Raw genomic sequence first — 27,927 nt, forward strand, 5'->3', positions numbered from 1 at the left:
AAATTGATTGTTATTTTGGCAAGGCAGACAGATGGAGCTGAGGCAGTGTGACTGTTTTTGCTTATGAATAAACATGTTGTGTGTTGTGTAGCAAAAACATTTTTATCTTGCTTTTTCCATATTTCTTCACCAGTGGCAAGTTCTAACTTCATTTGGCCAACATTTCCGTTAGCTGACTCTGTAAGTCTCAGATAGAAAAGCAGCTTTTATATTCCTCCTATTGTGCATATGCTAGATTAGACAAAACCATGCTGCTCATTCCGGGCAGACAAAAAATTATGGGAGAAGTTCTTCACAATGTGCGACATCTACACAAGTCTGATACATAGGTACAGGAACTTAATGCCATTCTACCACAGGCTCCTCACTGCTCTGCTCACTTGTACTACTTCCATGGGTTCCTTTCTGCTCTCCTCCAGTATCCGTTTCTTCTGTCCTTAAAAGAAAATGTGTCAGCACTACAAAGAGAAAACTGCTTTAAGCTCCATAAAAATGCTGTTCATTTTTTCCTCTCAAATAGATTCAGATATTTGCAGGGATCAGAGTTCTTTCTTGAGAGTTGTCATAAATGAGTAAAATGATAAACAAAATTTTGCTAAGTCAAAACATTCCACTTAGTAACCTGCAATATATTCAGTCTGCGTAGGTAATGGAGATTCAGACTAGAGGAAAGAAATAGGAAAAAAACCCATCCTAGAATCTGTAATGCTTCATTGGCAGAAATTTTGCATTGTTGCTGTTATCTGAAATATTTATGAGTGAACATGATATTTCAGCATTGATCTGTGTCAGCTACTTTGTTTCAAAACAAATGTATGCCCTACCTCAGTTAGCACTGACATCCTCAAGGGATTAAAATCAGGACTAGGAGTAGAACATTGTTCTGTGCAACAGGTATCCCTCCAGTGAGTACTGATGCAATATTTCTGTTAATTAACCTCATATAAGATCTACTTTGGGATTAGTGTAGTGTAACTGCACTATTAGCACCTTAACCTTCTTTACTTTTCTGGTGGTTTATGTAATACATGACAGACCTTAGAAGGTTTCTGAGGTAGATTTCCTTCGGTGAAAAGACAGTTTAGTATTCAAGCCATTTTCCATGTCATTGTTCTGGGATAAGGTAATGTAAACAACCTACCTCCAGACTAGAAAAGGAGCTGGTGATTTCTACCTTGTTTTTACAAACTTGGCTTTATGATACAATTTATTTCACAGCAAACCTTGTGTCAGATGTCATCTTCCTACAATTCATCTTGATAATAACCAAAATTTTAATATTCTACAATAAAGCTTTCCTAGCAGGAATGCTTACAGTTAGTATTTGAAATAGTTTGACCATTTCTGAATTTTGACTTATCTAGTATGACTGTTTTTGATGGCTTTCTTTTTTTTTGGTACTGCATTCATCCTTTAATGTTTCAGACTTGTTTGCAAATTAGAAAACTAAATAATGAAAAGTAAGTACTACTTAAGCTTGAGAATTCTTGACATAGAATAGGTTAATATGAATTTTATTATTTGATAAGTTTTAATTTTTCATGGTCATTCCGGAATTTTTTAATTCCTTACTGTGAAAACAAAAGACTGTTCCTTTCATAATATGTTTAAAACTCTCTATACAGTGTAAGAAAATAAATCATAATGCTGGTAATTCGTTATGTCATGATTTCCTGCAAGAGGTAGTTCTGTTTCGGGTAGCTCTGCCAAATCTACTATTCAAAACTGCCAATTACTTTGTGAATAAATCCACCAAAATCAATTGCTCTAAAAAACGTAATGCTTTGGATTAAGCATTCTGATGCTGTGATTAAAACAACAATGTAAGAACAGAAGCAGATACGTAGAGCAAGTAGAAACAGACTCAACAATCTTAAACCACCTCAATTCTTTGGGACTTAATATATGCCAATGAACATGCCAGTGGCATCATTCATGCTATACAGTGAACTACTTTTTTCACTTTCATATCCTGAAAGTGAAATTCCCATATTTGCTTCAGAATACGATTTAAATTTTTACTGGTAATAACTTCAATGATAATAGAAAACTGTAATCAGTAACCAGATTACTGTAATCAGATTACTCCTAAGGCTTGTATTTTTGCAGTGTACTATGGGAAGGTTACTTAATCTTGCTTAACTATTCCAGATTTTCTTTTATAATTTGATTATTTAAAGTATTCTGATGAGTAATGGTTCTTTGCTGTGCTTTCCTGGAAGAAATGATTATAAATTTCCTGCTATTTATAAAATGTAAATCCATTATGCCATCACCGATACTTAAGAGGTTCTAGCTTTTGAGAGCGTATTATGCTATCAGATTTTGTTATGTCAGTTTCGTAAATGTAGTTGTAAGAGTCATTGTATCCAGACACATAGTGATACACAGGGGATTGTAAACTAGATACTGATTCTTTAAATACTACATACATAAGAAATTTTATTCATTTATATAGGCCCCAGGAGTCATTCAAGCGTTTCTAGAATTGGATCCTTAGGTTTTATGTAGTTAACACATCTGTATTTTATTAAGTGTAGACTCATAGCCATGCTTTGATGTTGTTTAAATTTTAAAAACATTTACAGTAACACTAATTTTTAGTATCCCCAAAGGTTTATTTTCAGTGAAATTATTCAGCCTTGGAAAGTAATCAGGGCTGAAAGACAAATCAAATGCTGCTACTTCTTTGTTTAGATTTTAAATTTCATCTTACTGTAGCTGAAAGTCATATATCATAATCTCTCTCTGAATTTATTCTTATTCTCATGGTAGTACTTTATTATTTCCAAAATGGTTATACTTGATACTTTTAAATCTCTTGAAAATTATTGTTTGCTGGAAGAAATACTGCCTTGTTTATAATACAGTGGTTACTGTTTCTCAGTAGCGAGTTCATATGAAGTGCTCATAATAAAGTATGAATTTTGGAAGTTACTGTTTTCCTAAAATTCATTAAATCCCTTTAGCTCCACTTGTAATGGGACCTCTGTCTGTCTGTTGCACAAACAAAAGTAATAGAAATTCTAATAAATCTGGAGTAAAAGGAATAAGAGTGCTTTCATTGGGCATAAATCTTTACAAGCAAACTTAAAGCAGCTACTGGAATATTCCTCTACAATGGAAAAAAAAAAAAAAAAAAAAAGAACAAGCAATGTAAGCTTCTTAGAGACTGAGAAAAATACTAAAAGATACTACTGGCTCTTTCTTAGGATACTGGATACTGGAGTTCTGTAGCTTCTTGTTAGATGATACAGTCCCCATTTTTCTGTGCAAAACGACTGGTGATATTCTGTGACATATTATCCTGGAGAGGCTGGCAGCCCATGGCTTGGACAGGTGGGCTCTCCACTGGGCAAAAAAACTGGCTGGATGGCCAGGCCCAGAGAGTAATGATGAATAGAACTAAATCCAGCTGGCAGCCGGTCATGACTGGCGATCCCCAGGAGTCAGTACTGGGGCCAGCCCTGTTTGATATCTTTACTGATGATTTGGACAAGGGGATTGAGTGCACGAGCAGTGAGTTTTGCGGAGAGCACTAAACTGGGAGGAAATGTTTCTCTGCCTGAGGGTAGGAATTTCTGCAGAGAGATATTTCTGAATAGGCTGGATTGCCAGGCTGAGTCATTGATTGATGATTTCACAAAGTACTGGTGAGGCTGTACCTTGAGTACTGTGTTCAGTTTTGGGCACTTAATTACAAGAAAGGCATAGAGGCCTGAAGCATATCCAGAGAAGGTCAACAAAGCTGGAGAGGGGTCTGGAGCAAAAGTCCTATGGGGAGCAACTGAGAGAACTGAAATTGTTCAAGCTGCCGAAGAGGAGGCTCAAAGTAGAAATCATCACTCTCAACAACTTTTTGTATGGAGGTTGTAGGAAGGTGGAAATCAGCTGCTTTTCCCAGGTAGTTGGTGACTGAACAAGAGGGAATGGCCTCAGGTTGCATGAGGGGAAGTTCAGGTTGGACATTAGGAAAAAAAAATATGTGATGGAGTAGTTAGATGCTGGCACAGGCTGCCCAGGGAGGTGAGAGAGTCACCATCCCTTGAGGTGTATATGAACCTTGTGAATGTGGCATTGAGTAACATGAGTTAGTGGACATGGTGGTAATAGATTGATGGTTGGACTAAGTGATTTTAGATGACTTTTCCACCCTTAATTATTGCATGATTTTATAATTCAACTAAAGTCCATCCAGTGTATGTCTGTCGCTTAGAATGAATCTGACATCATGAGAGCTCAGCACAGAGCTGGCAAACAAGAAACAGTCAGTTTATGTAGAGACAACAAAAGGTAGCTTTCTTGCAAAAACATGGTAGTGGTCCAATAACTTTTTATGCATCTAAGTTTCCAGGTGCATATTCAATATTGGTATCATGATGTGTACTCTACTATGGTAATGTACAATACTGAATTCATATTGAGGTTCCAGGAATCCAATATCCTTTTTCTGGATTTGCTGCTGGACATTGTCAACTGCAGTATTCTTAGGAGTGTACAGGTGTATTTTCAGGGCAAGATTCTGTGCCTTTTTTTCTGCTTCTGATGGCATTTCCAAGTAGTTGTCTTCAGGCTATGTGAAATCCTGCTGCCAAGGCTTTGGTTTTGATTTCTGAAAGGATGGTGTTTAATTGATGTACATAATACAAAATTTGGTCTTGATCTTTAAGGACGTTTTCCAACATAAATGGTTCAGTCATTCTTTGATCATAAAGCACCTGTCATTTCATCTTGAACTGCCATCAGTAATTCAGCATTGATGTGCACATAGCTGCATTCAGTGGATGCAGCTGCCCAGCTTCCAGTAGACAAATTGGTTCTGCTGTCCAGTAATGGAGAAATGTCTAGTCATGAACTGTATGAAGATGGCTTGAATTTGTGTCAGATGACCACTGCTATGCAGAACACAGACTCATTTCTCCTGTACTCACTGTCTGAACACAAAGCAGCAAACCCTTTTCAAGTTCCTTAATTATTGCCTATGGTTTTGGTATCACTGGCGTTAAATTCCTCTGGAAGCATAAATTACTCAGTCACAAAGTTTGCACACAAAAATGGGACCATGTAAGCAAGACAGCTAATTTTGGAACCACTGTAATTGAAATTAAACTGTCTGAAAATTGGACTCTTAGTTGCAGGTAAAGCAAATAAATTATGAAGTCTCCTGGCATTTATTTAGTTATTTATTTATTAACACATTACTTCACCGAATTTTCTCTCTGTATTCTTTCTTCTCTTTAGCAATGGTTGTTCTCAGCAATTTGGAACCAAATACAACATACGAAATCAAAGTAGCTGCTGTAAATGGAAAAGGGCAAGGAGAATATAGCAAAATCGAGATATTTCAGACTTTACCTGTCCGTGAGTAATACCTGTGTGATTAAGTGAAAATGTAAATACTTACTAGGATATGTTGCCTTTAGATCAGCCAATAATTTCTAGTATGATTTTCCATGGACAATACAGTTTATAGACTGCTTTCCAGTGTGTAACATAAATCTTCTCATCGTTGTTTCTCAGAAATTGTGTTATATTCTTCTTATTCTCTCAATCGAATAATATTCATTAACTTAAATTGGAGTATTTCTCTAGTTGTCTCCAGACAAGACTTCATGTTATGTTCTAGAGCACAAAGTGTGAAAGATACTGGATTAAGGATTTTTTCTCATATAAATGCAAGAGTATTACAGATATCTGTCAGAGATGAATGGGCCCTTTCCAGAGACATTCCTCCAGCAAAAGTTTTGCAGCTATAATGCCTAAAACAAAAACTATAGAAAAATAATAAGAATACATTGTTTTAACTGTGATTGAATGGAAATGACATATGATGCAAAGGCATTTTAATGTTTTATTTATTAATTTATTAGCAAGAAATCCTGATGTTCAGATCAAAGGCCAATGAAAAATATTTTCCCCAAATTTGTTTTAAAAAGGCAAAATTATAAGTAAGTGAAACACAAATAATTAAAGGAACTACAGATAGCACTGAAATGTACTCAGGTAGATAAACAAAAATACATCAGCAGCTAAGAGTTAATTTGTTTTTCATAATGTGTTTCAGTTGAACTGTTTTGAGTGTAGGATGTTAGTCAGTTAAGAATTTTGGCCCTAATGGAGTAAACAGTAAAAGTGTGGCTGCTATAAAAAACAAAAAATATTTATGTTGTTTTGTTGTGTTCTCATTGACAAGGGTTTTTTGCCCCAAACAAGTCACTTGTTAGCTTTCAAATTTCTTTTTCTTTAAAGCACACGCATATTTCAAATATGTTGTATGATAGAACAATTTGTAATTATCATATGGCACATCATATTTGATAGAAAAGTGATCGGAATTGATAGAACCAGTACATGTATTGCCTGATGGAAAACTAGGAAAATTGCCACTGAAATTTAACTAGATTATTCTTTTCTTTAACAAGAGATAAATGAAAATATAATTAATGTTATAAATACTTGGAAATTAACAAGATACGTCTGGGTGAATGGAAATTTACATATATTTTCAGTTGGAGACAATTATGATGTTCATTCAGGATAGAAAGCTTTACAGTAGGCATTACATAAAGAAATGATAGTTGGTCTGTGAAATATCATTAGAAAAGTAATTAAAGCTAACAATTAAGTCTTCAATTCTGTTTGTTTTTGCCTTTCCATTACAGAGAAAACTATTTTTGCGTTTTGAAATCTTAGTCTTCATGCTCTTTCTTAATATAGTCTACTTTGAAAGTGTCTAATTTTGTCTTGGCAAAGTTATTGAATTAATGGCTAAGTCATTACTGATGTAAATTACATTTCAGAATGTAAGTGAGAAAGTCTCAAAGAAACTTAGACTTACTTGATATCATTTTATTTCATTGTGTGAAATAATCTAGTTTAGAACATACTTCAAGTAAAACATTTAGCACACTTATGAAGGATGTTCTACAGTACTTGAAAGAATTGTGCTGATTTTAAAGATTTTGGTTAGTAATCCTATGGGTGAAATTCCAGTTGTAATTTAAGGTTTCAGTCATTGTTTTTTAAAAAATTTATTTATTTTCTTTATTTAGGTGAGCCAAGCCCACCGTCCATTCATGGACAACCAGGAAATGGAAAGAGCTTCAAACTTAGTATAACTAAACAAGATGATGGAGGTGCCCCCATTTTGGAATATATTGTCAAATACAGAAGTGTAAGTATTTCAGTGAATCAAAGTAGGTGGGATCTGCTTAATAATATTGCTTCTTAACATAGAGAAGATTGATTATATTATTTGAAACATTTAAAAAAAAAATGGTTTGTATAATAGAAAAAGAAAAGAAGAAAAATACTCTAAGAGATAGTATAGTATGTTTTCTTTTGTGACTAGGTTACTAATGCCAGATTATTAAAAAGAAAGAAAAACAGAGAGAATGAAAGAAAAACACCCTGCTCCTCCTAAAGGTATAACTGAAAGTTCTTTCTAATAAGAAAACTCTTTTCTCTGTTTTGTTACATGGTAAATAAGGAACATTCACATTCAGCTCTCAAAGGCGAAGTCAATTAGTGGACATTAAATTATGTAATTAAATATGTTTGAGAAACAACTGAATTGTGTTAAAACTGTATCTGTACTGGTAGATTGCATCCCAGATATAGGATGCTGTATTCCAATGTTCCACGTTCAGTTTAAAAGAAATTAATTAATCTTTCTGGACTCCAGGGCTCAATTTAAAATATCAAAAGCCAAATAACTTACAAATCACTATGACTTTTGTGAGTTTCAATGTACAGATCAGTTACTTAAGACACATCATGGAGAGTTCATTAGTCTTCAGTCAGCTAGAGTGTGATTTGTTGGTCTCTTGTCAAATATGGCAAGTTTAGAATGCAGACTTGTTCACAGTGTGCAATTAATTTTTCTATGAAAAATATTTTTAATTCTATGAGAAGTATACATATATTAAATTTAAGTAGCTAAAATATCTTTCCTGATAGGCTATGTGTAGAAATGATTGCAATGAAGAAGTACCTCTACAACTGGCAAAAGCAAGGAAAGTAATTCAGAAGTGTGTATTTTCTATTATGTTCCTTGTATTCTTTTAGAAAGATTATACCATGTCCATCTGACCAGACTCAGTAAGAAAACATTTTAACAGAGCATAGTCACAGATTTACATGTCTGCTTCAAGAGTCTGAAAGGGATTACACATATAAAACCAGATATCTAAACACATTTAACAGATGGTAGAGAGGACTGTATTTCACAGAAAAAGCCTTGAGAGATCAAATGCAGAACCTGTTACAGTACTCCCAGAAAGGATAAGTTAGCACCTTATTTTGTAATAATTTCTGTTGTGTTTCCTGACGTTTTCTATAATTTCACTTTTTGATGATAGCTCTGGGACTATCCATGTGCTAAGACTAGCATGTAAAAGGATTTTCCTAAATCATTTGCTAAATAAATTTACAGTCAAGGTACAGATATCGTACATACATGTGATATGAGAAATTTAAGTTAAATGATTTTTGGATCTGTTGTGAATAACTTTGGAAACAGGATTAACCCAGTGTTTTGACGAAGGTGCACCATTGTACAATAAAAGTTCATTTTTTGTGTTTATCATTGAAAGATAAATGTACAATTTAAGCACTAACTGAAAACATAATAGGTTACAGAAGGAGATAGATAGCTTTTACTTGGAGCTGAAATCCATATCTCCCCATGCTTTCAATTGAAAAAGCAGTTTGACTAAATTAAAGGTCTTCTTACAACAACAAAAACAACAACAACAAAAAAAAAGCACAGTATTTTTTGGGTGTTTTAATCAGAATGAATGGATGCTATTTAAAGTTCCAAATTATCTGTTGACTGCTTCTCTTCTGTCTTGCCCATTGGTCATGTTTAATTGGCTCTCCTATAATTTTTGCCAGCCTCATTACAAGTACCTTGCTTGCATGGATAAAGAGCATATTGGATAACAACTTACATATCAGTGGATTTTTTTTTTTTCTTCATGTTTTGTAGCAGATCATGTCTTATTAAGGGACAGTCCCTTCATGCTTAGGTTTTGCAAAGATCTTGGAACAAGGAGTAGGACAGCCTTTAAGACACTATAGAGATATTATAGCCTAGTCTAAGTAACTGGTAAGTTGTTTTGTTTTGTTTTTCCAGGAAATCATCTGTTTCATTCTGCCAACCTTTGCTTTAAGATTAATTAATTCTTATCATGGGAAGATCTTGCTAACTGCAAAGAGTACCCACTCAGCCCCTTCTCTCATTCCCAGTTATGGCACTACTGTTTTTGATTGGGGTACACATGGCCAGGTGCTGGTGTGGTGCAATGAGCATTAAGCTTTATGCATGTCAATTACTGGGGAACTATGTGATGGATTAGTAAATGGCTGGTAACTGCTGCACTGTCTGCCAAGTGCAAGAGTGGTAAACTAGAAGTTAGCCAGGAGCCTGGAAGAGATGCTGGTATGGAGTTAAAGTCTAAGATGAAGGGTGAGGAGATACAGATTACAAGGAAGAAGCATTTGGGACACAAGGAAAGGAGTTACTGCCCCAGCAGCTCAGGACTGGTGGGTGAAAAGGCACGTGTCTGCAAGAGAAAGACAGTTTACAGAGCAGCAAATGGAAGGTATTACTCAGGTTAAGACACCAGAAACAGCATGTCATCCAATTCTGGTCATTGTACAGGATTAATCACTTAAACTATTCACACAGTCACAGGCAAAAGTGCGTACTTGTTGCTCAAGTGTATTCTGAAGCTGGACACATTGCACTTGTGAATTTGTGGTTGGTGCATAATGTTCCCTGCAAATAAATGTCAGCATGTTATTTTGAAGAGATCTAATCCAAGTCTTCAGTTAGAAATTTGGTATCATATCTTGAATTGAATTTCATTTGTTCTCAAAAGAGAAGTTATGAAATAGGCTTCTGAGTGATCGTAAAAGGGAATTATCTTTCTGCAGTTCAGATTTCAGAATGCCAACAGTCAGCTGAAAAAATAGGAGGAGGGGTTTCTCTTTCATTCCAGCTTTCAGTACAAACTTAGTATTACTATGAAATAGTAAAAACAGCCATATTTTATGGTTACATACTTTTAGGTAAAGACAAGAAGAAGTCATAGTTTGAGAAGCTGTAACCACACTTGTTTTTTTCCTTTTTTTTTTTTTTTTTTTCCCTGGAGGATAAACTTTATGAGTGATAAGCTTTTGCGGGCATAAAAGCTTTCGGAAGTGTTGACCTGTTACAGCGTTACTATTAATGCTTTGAATTTGGTACTGCTAGTTGTATGACTTCTGGGTGTATGCTTCAGTTGTGTTTGATTATGTTGATGGATGACTGTGTTCATTTTATGGCCTTATGCTTTAGAAAAAACTTGTAGAAGATGAATACAAATCATTTTAAAATAGAGGATTTCTCATTCACTCCTACTATAGGAAAGTTATGTGCTTTTACGTGTCAGAGTTCTGCTTTACCTGCCAGATCCTAGATCTTTTTGTTCATTTTAGCACTATGTATGTTTTCAGCCATTTTGTGCTTTGTTTGGCATTCAACTTGTATTATTACCTCTTCTAAAACATCATCCAGACCTATAAAGTACCATCCTTAGGTATTGAATTATTGTGAAGTCACTGCTTTAAACTGCCAGATTGTCTTCCCTCAGAATTTCTTGATCTTTTTCCTGTGTGCTTTCAAGATAGTATGGCATCTCCTGCACTCCTTTTTGTCACAGTGACCAGCATAATAAGTCCTTTTGAGCTGAATTTCCAGTGCAAGCAGTTTAGAGAGGATGGAAAAGATGAAGAACTGAAAGAGGTTAATTAGATTTTTTTCAAGTTTCCAGAGAATGTAATCTTAGGTGCAATGTAATATAACCATTAAATGGACAAGTATTATTTTCTAGACTAGTAAATAGTTCAGTTCCCAAAAAAAGTTTCTACCATTGTCAGATTTGACTTTGGTTTTGAGAAGAAATAAGTTTTACTATCATTTTTTCACACTTTTTTTTCATCAAGTAATTCAGGTACTTAAGCTACTTCCAACTGTCTTATAAAACTAGCTCTTAAATACTTAAAAGAATAATTCTTATACATAATGCAGTATACAAGAAATAAGGAATTAAGAAATAATAGTATTTTTTAAGTGACTTTAGTCTGAGGCATTGTAGCAGATTTGTTTCAGTCAAAGATTGGGACAGGGACAAGAACAGTGTGAATTTAAGGCTTACAAGTAATGGCAATGCACAGTAAGATTACCAGAAATTGCCAGTCATTGGTCAATCTAACAATGACAGTGACTTTCTGTAAAAAGTATTTTGGAATTATAGAAATGAAATAAAATACAAATGAAGGAACAGTTTAATCTCTGAGGTCGCAGATCTGATTCCAGTATCTGAAATATCCACTGTCTGTATTATCTGATGCATGTTAATGATGAAATTGCAAATAGCAAATAATGATTGAAGGCATTTACATTAGAGCATTGTGTGCCCCCAGTGGCGCAGTGGTTTAAGCTGCTGCCTGCGGCACCGGAGGGCCCGGGTTCGAATCCCCCCCCTGTGGCGCAGGGGTAGAAGTGCCGCTTTGCTACACAGGGGGCTCGAAACCCGGGAGTTGGACTCGATGATCTCTAAGGTCCCTTCCAACTCGCATGATACTATGATACTATGATGATACTCCTCAAGTTAGACTTCAGTTCACATTTTCAGACTTCCTTGCATTTGTTATAAAACACCATGCATGTATGGAGCTTCCTTTGAATTTTAAGCAATATTAATAATAGAGTAGCCTAATAAAGTATGAAGTGATCTTTCATAGCTCTATTTTCTGCTCTTTTAGCCACCAATTAAAGGGTCTTAGAATAAACAGGGAGATTTATAGTGATATTTAACTGACAAACTTTGTGTTCTCATCCCTTTCCAATCCTGCACTAATAGTAAAATTAATCTGGGCTCATTACTGATCTTCACTTTCTTAAATGTGTTTGAAAATGCATGTGAAATAACAGATAGAATGAAGGATATTGCCATTGTTCTTAGTCTTTAAGATGCCAAAAGTAGACTGTATTTTAGAAGACTTCCTCTTTTCACCATTGGAAGACTACTTGCTTTCCAGATACTTTCATTCTTTTTCTTTCTCTCAGTTTGTATATGTCACTCTCGGTAAAATGCTTTAATGTTTTTTGAGTTCAGTGCTTGGACTCTGCCTGTTTCATTTATCTCAATCCATCTAGTAGGCATCACTTTCAACTAAACTTATCATGCTGCTTCGCTGGCATAGCACACAGATATTCTGTTATGTTTCAGCTCTTTCACTGTTCTTTGCCTGATCAAACTGTGAAACAATTGCTTTGTCACCTAATGTTATGTCTGCAGAAGGAACCTCATATTTATATGAGCAGCTGGGATATTTATTTTCCATTTTGATTTTATTTTAATTTTTTATCCTGTGAATCTGATTTTCTTCTGAATTGCTTAGTGTGTTCACTCAACACTGTGTGCATGCACTGAGATCACAAGTGCACCTTCTAATTTGCTCATGTTTATATTCTTTGGAAACTAGTTGTAATTTTTTCTAACTCTTCCCACATTTCAGGGAGGTGGTTGAATCGCCATCCCTGGATGTGTTTAAGAGCCGTTTGGATGTGGTACTCAGGGATATGATTTAGCAGAGGTTTGTAGTTGTTTTTGTTGTTGTATTTAAAGATAGGCTACTAGTTAGGCTGCGGTTGGACTTGATGATCTTCAAGGTCTTTTCCAACCTGAGTAATTCTATGATTCTATGATTCAAAGATTTAAACAGCCACTGAAATATGGCACTATGTTACAGTGCTGCTAGTATGATTACTAAAGAGTATTTGTACGTGCATGTTTGCAATCAATATTAATTCTTTATATTTTATCAATTTTATGCAAAAATACAGATTGAAAAATTAGTGTGATGTGAAAATAAATATAAGTTCAATCAGTGTAATGTAAATGAAAAGGGATTCATGCAGTAGTATGTCAATAACTGCAAGAGAAGTTATCTGTGAGGACTAACACTTCATTAGAAAATAAAAAAATAAATAAAATTCATCGAAAACACCATTTTCACCATGTTGTATAAACTATTTTTACTCCAGTATATTTAGCGTAATATGTAAATGATGTGTAATATAGCAACCATTCTGATGTTTTTTATTGGTCTGTGCTGCAGTCACTTTCACCTTCCTACAAATGTTCCTGAAACAACTTTTTATTGTATTTTAGTTATTCTCAGTACTACTTTGTGTTGATGAATTTGTAGAATGAACAAAAGGTGAAGTTAGTATGGAGGACTCATGACACTCAGTGCTGATAGCAAATAAGTTATTGAAGCAGTACATATAAGGTAGTTCAGTATTTCACTCTATTTTCTGGAGGCTGAGGAGAAAAAGAATAGACATAGGCAACATGGTTGGGCTGTCAGCTTATCTAATTTAGATATTTTTGTTTTTTGACACTTGTATCAGTCAAGAGCAAGATGCTTCAGTGAAGAGCCTAAATGTAAGGTACTGAAGGATGGTGGTCCATAGCAAAAAGCTGCTTTTCTCTCTATTTGATTTTTTTTTTTTTTTTTTTTTCCCAGAAAGCTATATCCATTGACTGCACTGCTGTGTGGGGTGGATGGCCAGGATTTGGCTCTCAGCCATGTTTTTTCTCAATGTATTTTACTTCTGTGTTTAATAGGACTGCATGAATTCTTAATGTTACTGAAAATCCTTTGATCAAGATGGCTTACTGTTTGCCAATATGCATTTTATTATTTTATTTATCGATTATTTTCTAAATCTAGTTTGTATAAAGAATAATTTAAATATATTGTGCTTCAAAAATACTAAAAGAAGAGATTACAAAGGTAAGTACTCCAAATTTATAAAATGCTATTTAAGGTTGTTGGCTGAGTCCTCATTTGTTCCCTCTGTACTGATGTCTTATAACTGTGTGAATTATTTGAACTTATTTTTCTGCATGATACCGTCTGACTGATTTAAATGTATTCTCTCATCAGTGTAAACATAGAGCTACATACTTTTTAAATGGTATTTATATTATTGCTTACAGCCTCTTTTGCAATATAGTACAATATACTGCTACAGTTAGTTTATGCATTTGGTGCGTAACTAATATATAATATAAGCACAGCTTGCATCCATGAGTTACTCAGGCTTGCTTTTGATGGGAAAATTCTTTTTAAGAACATTTGGCAAAATGTAATCGCAACATCTGTATAAAATAAACTTTTACAAAAATTATTCTTAGCAAGATTTACAAGTAACTGTCCTGCTGTTTCCTAAGTTGATAAGTGTATTTGTGTAATAATTCAACCCAGAAGGTTGAAAAAAAGTAGCTGACAAAATCCCTATATCCACATGGTGGAACAATGAGGATAGTCATAATCACAAAAAGCCTTGAGTACTCACAACTCCAAAATTAGATTATTTGAAAGTTTATAACCTTTGGAAATTAATGTCTGTATTTTTATTTATTTATTTTTTTTACTTCATGTAGTCAGATAGTTTACACAAATAGTACAAGAGATTTTGAGAATATAAACTAATGTTTGCATCTTTACAGAAAGATAAGGAAGACCAGTGGCTAGAGAAAAAAGTGCAGGGTAGTAGAGACCACATCATCTTAGAGCATCTTCAGTGGACCATGGGTTATGAAGTACAAATTACAGCTGCAAACAGACTGGGTTTTTCTGAACCAACATTGTACGAATTTAGCATGCCACCGAAGCCCAACATTATTACAGGTAAGTTGATTTTGGAGTGTTTTCTCTTTCTGAAATGTTCATGCTTAGAACACAATATGTTAATGTGTGTAGTTGAATGGTCTGTTAGGGTATCTCGATTCTTCCTTAACTGGCAAAAATTAAGACTACATACTTTGTTATCAGCAAAGAAAACTCAATTAAAAATCCTTAAATCGGACTTTCCTTTTCCACTGTGCTCTTAGTAATGTCATTTCTAAGCACAGAAGAAACACATTTCTAAGTTGTCTCCTACTGCATATATGCCTGTTTTCAGTGGAGTTATTTGTTAGAATTCTATATTTCAGACCAGCCTCTGCATATGCTTTGAGGAGAACATGTAAAAAGGCTACTTATTTTAGCAACTGATGAGATTAAGAGTACAAGGAGAGTTCTTTAGATGCTGTCTTACTGATTAACAATACTCGGTGATAGTACAGTGAGCATGCAGCCTTCTAATTGGCCTATTTTCAAGCTTTGAATTATGTAAATACATTGTTCATATTTCTAAGTGTCTAAATAGGAAGACTTAGAACTTTCTAAAGGAAAACTGAATAGGAGGTAGGAGTGTTTTTCAGTAAGTAATTCACCAAGTTTTAGTGCTTCTGAAGTTATATTTTGCAGTAACAATCTAAATTATTTAATTCAGAATAAACATAAGTTGTGATGGTAATTTCTGATATTTTACAAGCAATTTAGTTTTTATAAAGCAAACAATATGAAGAAGAGGTCTATTTATCTAGCTTATCGATTAAATTGCTGCGGGGAGTGTTGATTTGCTTCTGGAGATTCAGTGCCTTTCTAGGCCAGTGTTTTTCTTTTTAAACTGACAGTGCTTCATGGTTGCCATCATTCAGAATAAAAATTTTAACACACAGTCAACAAAAATGGGAACAGAAACATAGGCAATCTGATTACCCCAAGGAAATGTTAATACTTATCAAGTAGAAAAAGAAATAAAACCCTACATCAGTAAAGACTTGTGTCTTTTTAGTTCTGCTCATTTGAATACCAGAACATAACTTCTTTTGCAGTGCAACTGATCTGTAACCTCTTATAGTTCTTTAAATTATTCCCTATTATTGCCACAGCTGCTGTAAAGGAGAATCATGAGATGCCTGTGTAAATTGTACATAAATAGTTTCTGGATGTTAAAGTAAAAAGTAGCTTTTTTAATTTATCCTGAGAAGACAAAACATTTTTCTCTGTACATAGCTTTATAGCTGTTATGGAGCTTTTTCCTTTCAGCACTCTCTTATAACCTCAAAATAGCTATAAGGAGAAATCCATTACACTACTGAACATCAAGTCTCCTTTATATGAATCGTTATTGCAGCTATGATCGTGGAACTAATTAGTTTCCTTGACAACTGTTTTTGCAAAGTGTGAAAAGGGTGTGAAATTCTCATCATAAGAACATTCTGTAAGCAATTTTTAAAAATACGTCAAAAGGTACTTAAAATCAGTGGATATTAATATTCACATTTATGAGCCAGTATGGTTATCTGGCTATGAAATGGCATTATATTATTTTCTTCTTATTATTATAAAAGTAAAAATTAAATGTGATAGAAAATTATATAAAAAGCTTTAATTAAAGCAGATCAGTTCTTTCTGATACCAGTTAGTCAACTCAGATTGTGCAATACTTATTTGTTGTAAAGCTTTTATATCTGGGACCTTACAGCTAGGCCTAAAGAAGAAATAATGCAATTAGGCAGCATTTTGAATGAAATCTGCATCCCCTCTCCTGTGCTCTCTTAGCTGCTTGCGATGACTGAGACTTTTTCTAATTCTCTATGTGGTTATTAGAAAAGTTTGTAAGAACTGTGAATGTTTTCATCTGTATGTGTCCAGATCTGGCTGAACTGTTCTTGTCTTGCTCTTTATGTCATTTAAAAGCAAGGTATCTGTAGGTCCTGAGTACCCAATGTCATGGGCATATCTCAAAAGAATTTTGTGACTCATGAATTATCATCATGATCAGCTATACCTAACATAATATTACACTGCAAATGTGTACAAGCTAATACAAACCATCAGTGTTTGTATCATCAGGAGAGTTGGAGGCAAGGATGCATTTGTTGTCCTTACCATGGAAATGGGTGTTATCTCAAAAAATAAGACTTTGGTTCTGATTCCTGCAGAAAGAACCTGATTATGCTTAAAGTGCTATCAGATATGTCAGAAGTAGTCATCGCTGAGTGCAGGTACAGGGAGCTAAAACTCTTCTTCAGTGAATACATTATTCCTGTGGGCTCAGAATCCACAACTTAGATTGGTTAGAGAAGTGTTAATGAGGACCAGCAGGTCCTGGCTGACAATCAAATTTTATAATAAAACAATGTGATAATCTTCCACTATTAGTCTTAGCTGGCATCAGTTAGATGGGTAAATGGTAATGACATTCCTTTAGATTTTCACCCAGTTGACCTTGGCAGCCTCCGTCTAGGTATACTTCATTTTGTAATTTCTGTGCCTAGGCCTATAAAACTGTCTCCATTCACTGAATCACTCACATCTGTGATTAGTTCCTCAGAATTTATAATTCTTCTCATAAAATTGTCCTGGTTTTCCGAAAGGTTTACCAGTGGCATATTGCACTGTCTTTGAGAAATACTCAGTGGATTGACTTGCTAAAACATCCTTCCTTAAATAAATGTATCTGTAAATACACTAATGTATGTGTATGTTAACATATATACATTACTCTAAATTTTAACTATATATATAATTTTACTTCCTACCTTTTTGTATTCAGAAATTCCATCTATTTGACTATTTAAGTGTATTAGCATGTATTTAAGAATCATGCTTTGAAGAAAGAGTGATATAGTCTTCAATGTAGCACTTCATGTATTCCAGTATCTCACTAGGGATGTTAGTTAGCAGTAATTGTAGGCAGGTGCAGCTCTAATATTAGTGTGATTGCCTATGAGCAAAGTCTTTATCAGATTTTGAGCACTGATTTGTGATATTTTAGAAAATCTCATTTCAGTTTCTCTGTAGTGTAATATCTCCTCCTAATTTTGTGGGGAAAAAAATCAAAGTATTCTCAAAGAAGCTGTGTGCCTTAGCTCTTAGCTGTTTATCAGTCTTTGGAGAGAATAGCCTAGCCTCTGCAGCCGTAACAAATTCTCTGAATTGGTGTCACTAGGAGCAGATGAACTCCATCACCTTCTAGAGGTGACAACACAGCCCATATGTATGGTTCCATTTAATCTCTCTGAGCAGACCAGAGATGCACATCCTCTCGTCTTATGCTGCGCTGCTGGTATAAAAATATCCAATTCATAGATGTCTTTCTGAAACATTGCTATTGAAACCTAAAAATAGATCTGCAGTTCTATATTAAACAAATCTTAAATGAAGATAAAATGATTGATGTTAAAAGTGGATAATTTGTGCAAATGTTACACATGTTTTCAGAAATTAGTGGCAAAGATTTATGCAGATGTGGTCTTCCGAAGATTTCTATCCAATCATTGCTGTTTCTCTAGAATTCTGGTATATATTTAAACCGGCTGCAAATTCTATTTTATCATAACAGTTTTCTATCCTCATTGTAAGTTAATAAATCAGTACAATAGTAGGAATATCAAAAAGCATATGAGAACAGTAAGCAGTCCTTAGAACTACTTCTTTCTCTATACTGTTTTTCTTCAAAAAACTTTTAATACTGCATAAACTGTTGGAATCTTCTTTTTATTAAAATCCCTGAAAAAGTTTGAATTCATTATGAACCCTATGACTGTTACAGTACTGAACATATTTACTTTTTTGTATTGCATAGCTGTCGATAATTCTTAATGTAAAGAGAGACAACCTAAAATGTAATATTTTCTCTCATCATCCCTAGCAGCTAAGTTGATATTGTGCACCAAACATGGCTTTTGTCAGTAGTATTGAGAAAAATGGAACTGTAGGATTTTTTAGTGGTCTCTTGCTGAATGAAAAACAAAAATAGCTCATATCAATACTATACATTTTTTTTTATATACACATATTAGAATGTGTTTATGTTTATCTTACTATTACGCAGCTAAAATTGGGCTGTCTACATCCAGCGGTTTATTAGAATATAAACTGGGATAATGTACATTTTACTCCGGAGACTGAAAATTTCTTAGTACAGAAAAATAGAAATAACTTTCTATGATGCCTACAGTTTTCTCTCAGAGCATGTCTTTTTCTTTAATGTTTCTCTCAGTCAAACAGTTCAGTGACTTTTTGGAGTTGAAATAAATTCAAAATTATTCTGTCTGGGTCACTGGGGAATGTTTTTGATCCTGTCATATCCTTCTGCCAGACAGTAGACTTTGTTGATCCAGGTGCTTTCTATGCCCCTCACATTCCTTCAGTCTTGCCACTTGGGCAGGAAGAAGTAAAATCTCCTTCTTCTGAAGGGAAGCATAGCCTCACTTTCTTCTAAAAGGTTTCCTGTGTCTCCTTTGGGTTAGTGATCACAGAATCACAGAGTGGTTGAGGTTGTAGAGGACTTCTGAAGGTCATTTAATCCAAACCCTCTGCTTAAGTAGGGACAAGCAAGTGTCCCTTGATATCTGTGTCCAGATATCTTTTGGATGTCTCCAAGAATGGAAGAGCATCTTGGTCCAGTGCTTGGTTATCTTCATTTTAGAAAGGCTTCTTATTTTCAGAGAGTGCCTCCTGTGTTTTAGTTTGTGCTCATTTCATAGTGTCCTTCACTGAGAAGATCTTTGCTCCATCTTCTTACATCATTCCTGTAGGTAACAATACACATTCAGATCCCCCTGAGTCTTCTATGTGCTGAACACTTACTTCCAGCTCTCTCAGCCTTTCCTCAAATAAGGATGTTCTAGTCCCTTGAATCCCCATACGGGCCTTTTTCTGGACTCTCCAGAAGCATCATTTCCTTCATGTACCTAGAAATGATTCCTCGGATTAAAAGCACAATCATCTTCCCAGGGATCAAGATGAGGCATGAAAAGCATACAGATCCCTTCAGCCATTTCTGAAGGTAGGAGTGATATTTCCTTTCCTTCTGTCATATAATAAAATTATAGAGTGGCTTAGATTGGAAGGGAACTCAAAGATCATCTAGTTTCAACTGGCTATGCTGTGGGCAAGGTTGTCAGCTGGTAGATCAAGTACTAGATCAGGTTGCCCAGAGCCTGATCCATCCTGGCCTTAAACACCTCCATGATTTGGGCATCCACAAGCTCTCTGGGCAACCTATTCCAGCACCTCACTACCCTCTAAGTAACATTCCCCCACCCCATCACTATCAAACCATGTAAAGAGTTGATTTCCCTTCTGTTTATAATCTCCCTTTAAACACTGGAAGGCCACAGTGAGGTCTCCCCAGAGTCAGAATCTTCTCCAGACTGAACCTCAGCTGTTCTTTGTAGGATGGTTTCTCCAGCCCTCTAATCATTTTCATGGCCCTCTCATGACACTCTCGAAATATCCACATGTCCTGAGCTTTTGTATGTATACCATAAAGGCCTGTGGAATTAAGAATATCTAATTTGCTTAAGTATTCACTGCTTCGATCTTTGCTCCAGACATCCCTGTGTCTCTTTGTCCTTAGATTTCTGAAGTCAAAGATATCCCTGCTGTGTTTATTTTCCAGTTTTCTGTTTATGTTCCTTCTACTCGTAACACAAAGCCAGATTTCTTCTTTCCTCAGTTTCAATTCAGTAGCATTCTTTAGACCAGATTGAATTTTTAGTTATATTTGTGGCATTTTATTGCCTGTGTACACAGTCAGTAAACCATGTGCTTCTGCAAATGTAAATTGACTGCCTGTTTTTTGAACTCTACTCAGCAATTCTGTATGTAATGAAAAAGGAAACAGCTGTAGATATCACCTTTTGAGTATTTTGAAAAATTAGCCAGTAGTCATCATATTTGAAGCAAATCCCTGATTATGTGTTATTTCAGAACAGAGCCTCGTTCTGAGGCAGAGTTAGCTCAGAGGTAATGACAACAGTTCACTTCTTTTAATTTTTGTTAGTTCTAGGAAAAGATAAGTTGCATCAGTAAATGTTAAATTAGGTGGCCTGAGGGAATGTGTAGTTCTTTTTCTTCTGTAGACACTTTCCATTTAACTAAGCTAGAAAGTCTGCCAGTAGGTACTGAAGCCAGGACTACAAGTCACTGCTTGAGGCTTAAGTTGCTGTTCAAATCTACAGGAAAATGCTATAGAATTATATTATGTATTGATTCTTTAAGAAAAAAAAAACAAAAACTTCTTGGCCTGATTTTCAGCTAATGGCTTGTGACTGCACTGCCTGTATATGTGTGTCTGCATATCTCCACGAAAATCCATCTGTTTTTCTGTGTGTCTTCTGATAACTATTGAATGCATTTCAAAAATAACGCATTCCTGCAAGCATTTTTAAAACTTGGCAGATAAGAATATAAGCGAAATGTTCTGTACCCTGGCAAGAAAAAGACTGAATTAAAAATTTACTCACTTTTAAAAATCAGTCAGAATCATTTGGGAATGAATGGTTGTAGCTTTCTGGCTCTGGATCCTTTCAGTAGCTTGGAAAGCACCAATAAATTTGAATCAAAAGAAAAAGGGAAAGCACGTGAGTTTGAAGACCAGTTCTTTTGGAATTTTCTTAATTATTTCAAAGGAAGAGTAGAACTTTTTTCATAACCAAACTGGTGTTATATTGACTAACTTACATACTGCTCTCTAAATTAGCTGGGAGAACCTTATCTTTAGAATGAACTCCTTGAGAAAAAGGTGTTTGAAAATCCTTTGTGCGTAGTTTAGTTTATACATATTTTTAACAAATGCCAAAATGTTAAGGTCTAAAGCCTGTGACTTTCAAGAGCATGTATAATACATACATAGATTTTGTATCATGTTCCAGTGAGTTTGTAATAGCCAGAAATCAAGTATTGTTTTGTTCTGTGAGGCCTTATATCTTTGACTTGTTAGCTTTTTATTTAAATCTAAAAGGAAGAGCAAAATACCTCAGGCAAAAAAGGAAAGTCTTGTTAATATTAGTCCCTTTGCAGCTCTGATTATACTGCCAAGGCAAAGAGCTGCAGCATTACCCTACAAGGTTAACTGACTCCATCATTTTCTGGTAGGTTGAAGAACATTGTTATTCCAAAATCAAAAATGAATACTTGTCTGACTGTTATTTAAAAAAAAAAAAAAAAAAAAGTTGAAGGTTGAAGCTCTGGGTCACACTTTATAAGTATGGTACTCTTATTCACAATGTAATATTTGTCATTAGTAATTCTTAGTATTATGTTGCTTTGTAGTACTAATGATTTTTAAATGTATAAACGTATAAAACAATTTAATCATTAGGTTTATTTTTTAGTAATATAAAAAAACTATGCCATGAAAACAGCTTTTGGAAGTTTATTGTGTCAAAAATTTTCTTACTATACACATAAGCACCAAACTATTCTTCATAACTGGTTTTGAATTTTGAACAGCTTGAACATCATTATTTCTTAAATAAAATTGTATCATTAAAAACACCACAGTAAAGATATGTGTTAGTTTTGGGTAAAGTGCTATCTTTTTTTTCTTGTTTTCTAACACTAAGATGTTTACACTAAGATGTAAAAATTCTACAGTTTCTTCTGTCATTGATTCAAGTATCCACTATTTCTGATTTGCGTTGCATTGTAGTTTCCTGACTTCCATGTGTCTCCAATGCAAAAAAAACTTCTGTTTAGGTTGGAGGTGCTTGAATGATTTTTGATCTTTTGAGGGAAAACTCAAGAGAGTTATCACATGCTTCACGTTGAATGCTTAAATGATTTGCTTTAAAGGTAGACCACAGAGCATACCACTTTAGTGACTGTGAAGAACTACATGTTACTGCTGCTAAGAAACATCTTTTTTCTGTGGTTTGACAACTGAGAAATGTATCCAGATTTGTCCATTCTGCTGCTCCAAATCACTCCAATAGTTAAAATTTCATACACACTTTAATCATATTTTAATGCTTTTATTATAGTGATGTTTTTCAAGTGATTGTATTTGGCAGAGTGTTACTAGTGAATTAATTCTTTTTTCCTCTTCTTTTCTTTCCCACTGTCACTGTTCTTTTTCCTTTTGATCCTTTATTTTTAATGTTTTACCTAATTTTTCACTTTTTATTTTCAATATATTTCTCTTTCACACTTCTTATTTTCTCTAACACTTCCTGTCCACACAGATAGATGCTGTGAAGCAACTAGACGTGAAAATGGAGGCCAGTCTCTGCAGCTGAATGCTGCTGGTTTCTCTTTCATTGTAGTCATAAGTTTCTGGTGCATGTTGTGAAGCTGTTGATGAGGCAAGCAATATGTATTTTTCCTTTCCCTCTTAATATATAGAGAAAGTAAACACAAACCTGTAAAGACATAAATAAATGTACTTTTCTATAGCTCTTCTAAAATTTCTAATCCAAGTTAAGATCCCAAATAGTGTAATTTCTTCAGTCTATGCATGTAAAGTTCTTCATCCAGTTTTTTGGAAACTTGTAAATTCTGCAACAAATTCAACAGATTATGCTTGGCTTTTCTGTCTGACAGAAGTTGGAGAATGTGATCTGTTCAGTTTCATTTGATTGATTTGTGTCAATGCTGTTTTCTACACTCTATTTTGGTTATAAGAAATCTATGCCTAGACTTTAATCTCAGTAAAACAGCTTTCTAGATAGGACATCAATTGAACTTCCATGAGAGCAGTTTGATACTGTGTTAATCCCTTTCACAAGGTTGTGCTTATACTTACTAGCTCCTTCCATGATGTACTTAAAACTTTGTGCTTAATATAGATATGTTTTCTACTTTCTACTGGATTTTAAAAAGCATTTCTTCCCTGATTTGTAGTCTACAAATTGCTTTAGTTCATAGAATTTAATTTCCTGTAATTCCTACATACCTCCCTGCAGCCATGCTTCAGCATATAAAATAGATTGCTGTTCTCTGTACTCACTTCTTGAAATTGGAACAGTGCCACAGTCAAATTCATGACGCTTGTTGGTCTTCAAACTCCAGTAGGCTTAATCTTGACCTCCAGTAAAGAATAGGTAGAAGCCTTTTCCCTGTTTGACATGTAAAACATATCTTCTGTGTTATATAGAACTTGGAACCATGGAACAAAGAATACAAAGCCTCAGAATTTTTTTCTAAATTAATTTAGTAAGTATGTATCATACAAGTTGACCTGAATATATCTGATAGTAGAATCTAGTTGACTTTTTTAGGGTACTTGGCTTCAAATCATTACTAAGCATAGCAGAAATAATACATTTACAGTATATGGTGGGTTTTTTTTCTTTCATTTCTTTGAGGTTTTATAACCATTGGCTTATAACTTTGAAATTATGTGGTCAAATTTAAATTCAAATATCTTCACCACTGTAAGGGATATTCTTATTTCTTAGAAACAGTGATTTCAGTCAGTTTTGCCAGTTCCTGTTTGTACTCTGAAGTCATTGATACAACATTAATAGACGATGTTTCCATCATAAAAACAAACAAGCAAACAAACAAAAGATCATTTTAGAAAACTGGCTTAGATCATAAATAAGTTGTCCTCATAAGTAAGATGCATACATGCAAATCTGAAGACTACTTTAATTTATTCACAAAAAGACTTGTATATAAATCTACATATTTAATGTAATGAAATTATAGCTGGAATTCAAGAAAATGCAATTTTTTGCTTTCATACAATCTTCAGAAAAACTTTCACCCTGTTAAGTAGGGCCACTCTTTCATTCACAAACATTGCCTGTGTACTCTATCATTTTATCATAAGGCCATTTCAGTAGTTTAAACTGAATCCTATTGGCATGTGCTTGGCATACCATGGTGGGGAATAAGATTTCTAATCAAATTTTGTCAACCTGTTGGTTCCCAGTCAAAATCAGCTGAGTGAAAGTCTGTTTTGCCGTGAATAATATGAATTTACATGTTGTTTCTGTTACTTATTTTTACAATTGTTACTTTTATAACAAAGGCTTTATCTATTTCATGCTTATTCTCACTATTGAATGAAGGACAGGAACTTTAACATAATATTTCTTTATTTAATGGAAACTTCTTTGTTTAACTGTGGTTTGAGCCACTAGCTCCACTTAACAGTTATAAAAAACTTCCAAATGGAAAAATATATTTTCAGATGATTATAACTGTGATAAGTGCTATTGCTTATGCTTAATAGTTTTAGAGAGGAATTGTCTCAGGAACTTTTGCAAGAAGCTGTATTTTTTTCTAACCATTTATGAAATCTATAGGGTAGAAAATTTTTGTTATCATGTTGTTATCACAGGAAAAAAAAAAAAAAAAAAAAAAAAAAAAAGGCAAAAACAGCAACAAAAAAACATCCTGCAAGTACATCTGTACTTATAATCAGAGAACTTATATCCAGCAAATATGTAGAAAGTAGAAGCTGCTTACATTCCAAAGGAGAAAGAAAAAAAAAATCCCTGCTGAAGTCTGGCCTCATTATAAGTCTCTGAAAATCTCTGTCCAAAATGATCAAGAGAGAACTGTTTGATCTGTTTGATCTCCACTGGGTGTGCCTCAGCACAAGCTCATCATAATCTGCTGCAAGGAGCTCTTTCTCAGTTTGCGGAAGCACGGTGGTACAGACAGCGTGGCTCCTTGCAAAACCAGGGGAGCAGCAAATCCTTTCAAGAGGCAGTTCTTTTTAGTCCCGGCCCTTCTGCACTGTGATCCCATTGTAAGGTAGGAAACAGATGCATTTAAGGAAAAGAACTTTACTTTGTAGGCACAATAGAGCATTCACAAATGCCATGCTGAATAACAAAGAAAACCAAAATATGGGTACCATCACAACTAGTCACTGGGTAATTAAAAAATGTCTAGCATAAATCTTAGATGATCTCATAAAATGAAGAGTAAAACAGATTCTCATTAAGGTTGTAGTCAGCACTCAACACAATTATGAAGTTTCTTTATTTTGCAAATTTTACCTAATCTAAAACCTTTATGCTCTTCTACTGACCTTTTTGTTATGTATACATAAGATGTCATAAACCTTTCTGTGTTCTTGGTCAACATTTGAAATGTTCTTCACTGGTTAAAAACACCATTCTGCCAATTCATCTAAGTATATAATATGGCAAGATAAGAAATAAATAGGGCACAGAGAGTGATGAGTTCTGCACTCTCCAATCAAATTATGAAAGGGCTAATTAAATGCTGTGAAAAATTTTAGGAGCTACATATACACTTGAAAAGTGAGTGAGTGAAGTGAGTGAAAAGTTGTCTTTTATATTCAGTTTAACAGTGCCAGTGGGATAGAATTTTCGTTTTCCTAACTGATAGTAGATTAATTTTTTTTTTTTTTTTTTTTTTTTTTTTTGTGAAATTTTAGGTCTGCCACAATTTATGTTCTTCTGCTTTATGTATTTTGAAATTATCAGGCATTCTCAATATATTATTTTTGGCTCTAGCCTTCTCAAAAGAGTCCAAAGAGTATGAATTAAGTTAATATTGTAGAGACTTTGCTACAGGAGAGCCAGGACATTCTAGGCAATGTCCCTAAACTACTGTTAAAAGAAAGAAGAGGAAGGAAGATGATAATATCCTTGGGTTGTTCATATGTCTCCTGACATCAATAATTAATACAGTTTTGTTTGAATTTCTCTTTAAAAATCATAATTCATTCTTTAAAAGCAATGAGAACAAAATTATTTTGCAATATATAATACATTCTGTAGGAAGGCACTGAAGATCTTAAAATCTTGTCTTCCTACAGACAAGGATAGGGAAAAGTGGAAAGACACATTTGCAAATTAAAATATAATTGATAGATAAAGACTGAATAGCATTTAAATTGTAGTTTAGACTGTATTAAAATGATAAATATGTCTTCACAAATTGAATGTGATATTCTGCTGTCATTAGTATCTGAATGTTAGATTAGTAAATTTGTTCCTTTAAATATAGTAATTGTGAAAGAGATTTTAGATCTTATGACTGACAGTTTAAAGTATTCCCATTTTTCAACATTGTCACATATTTTGAAATGCTAATATTCAGCTGTCTGCAGGACTGAAGTGTTGAAATGTTCTGCACTGAACTTACAGCCTTACATTTAAATTGATGACACAGAAAAGAAAGAAAATGATTACTCTTTAATATAGCAGTGTATCTCTGAAGAACTATATTTTTTTATTTAAAACTTTTTAAGTCTAAGACTGTTTTCTTTCCTAATCAGATTTTAGTTGTCTTCTTGTTTCCCGAGTTTTGACAAGCTACAAAATAGTTTAATGATTTACCTAATAGAACTTCAGATATGATCTTTTATTTTTTTACAGTAGGGTTACTAGAAGATAAATTACTGTCTAGATAGACAGGAAAACATTGCCCATAAAAACACAAACTGCCCATGTAAAGGACATGCATTTATCAACAATAAAATATATCTGTCTATATGGATTGAAGGGATATATAAAGCAATATACAATCACTAAAGAACAAATTAGCATTCCATTTAATGTTGTGATGGTAGTACAGCGATGAGCACTAATGTAAAAACAATATGTTCATGGAAAAATAGTTAGAATGAAAACAAATATACTAGTTTAATTAAAGACATAAAAATATGGTCAATATTAAGTTAGATCCATGGGCCTTACGTAATAAGTTAGTGCATGGAAACTTCAGGCACTAAATTCTATAGCTCCACTCACAACTGTATGTAAATGTAAAATGAATTGATTAAGCTTTCAAAAGAATTTTTATAAAAAAGGTAACAGAGATGCATATACAGTTTGTGACTGGGCTGATAGTGTTCAGTCTTCGATCTGTTGTCCATTATGTTGATGATTACCATTGCTCATTTCTTTAGGGTTTTTAAGGCAAAGGGGAAAAACAAAGTAGTTGAACAATATCAAGACAAATGTAGTTTCTGGGGTCTGTAACAGCATCACTGCAATATGTGCTACATCCAAGGCTCTATTGAGCTTATCACATTTTACCTCAGCTATTGCAGTTGTCCAGGCACACAAGGGATCTTCAGTTTTCCTTTGATAAGCACAAAGTGGACTTAAAGTGTAAGTGATGGAAACTTACAGGGAAAATTTTATTTCTTCTAACACCAATGACAGTCTTCTAATATAGTCAATGGTGTCAAATAGCAAACATAGAAAATCAGACACCTTTCCAGTTGAGAAACAGTACCTGTATGGAATA

General features: G+C 34.2%; 1 protein-coding gene across 1 annotated transcript in view; it reads left to right on the forward strand.

The window, feature by feature from the left end:
* Window positions 1–27,927, forward strand: part of NCAM2 (neural cell adhesion molecule 2) — a 237,785-nt gene that overhangs the window by 191,552 nt on the left and 18,306 nt on the right. The window contains 3 exon segments of the mRNA XM_072327161.1: window positions 5,242–5,361; window positions 7,053–7,174; window positions 14,571–14,751. Of these exon segments, the coding sequence (XP_072183262.1) occupies window positions 5,242–5,361; window positions 7,053–7,174; window positions 14,571–14,751 (423 nt within the window).

Source organism: Excalfactoria chinensis, chromosome 1 (genome assembly GCF_039878825.1).
Source record: "Excalfactoria chinensis isolate bCotChi1 chromosome 1, bCotChi1.hap2, whole genome shotgun sequence".
NCBI classification, from domain to species: domain Eukaryota; kingdom Metazoa; phylum Chordata; class Aves; order Galliformes; family Phasianidae; genus Excalfactoria; species Excalfactoria chinensis.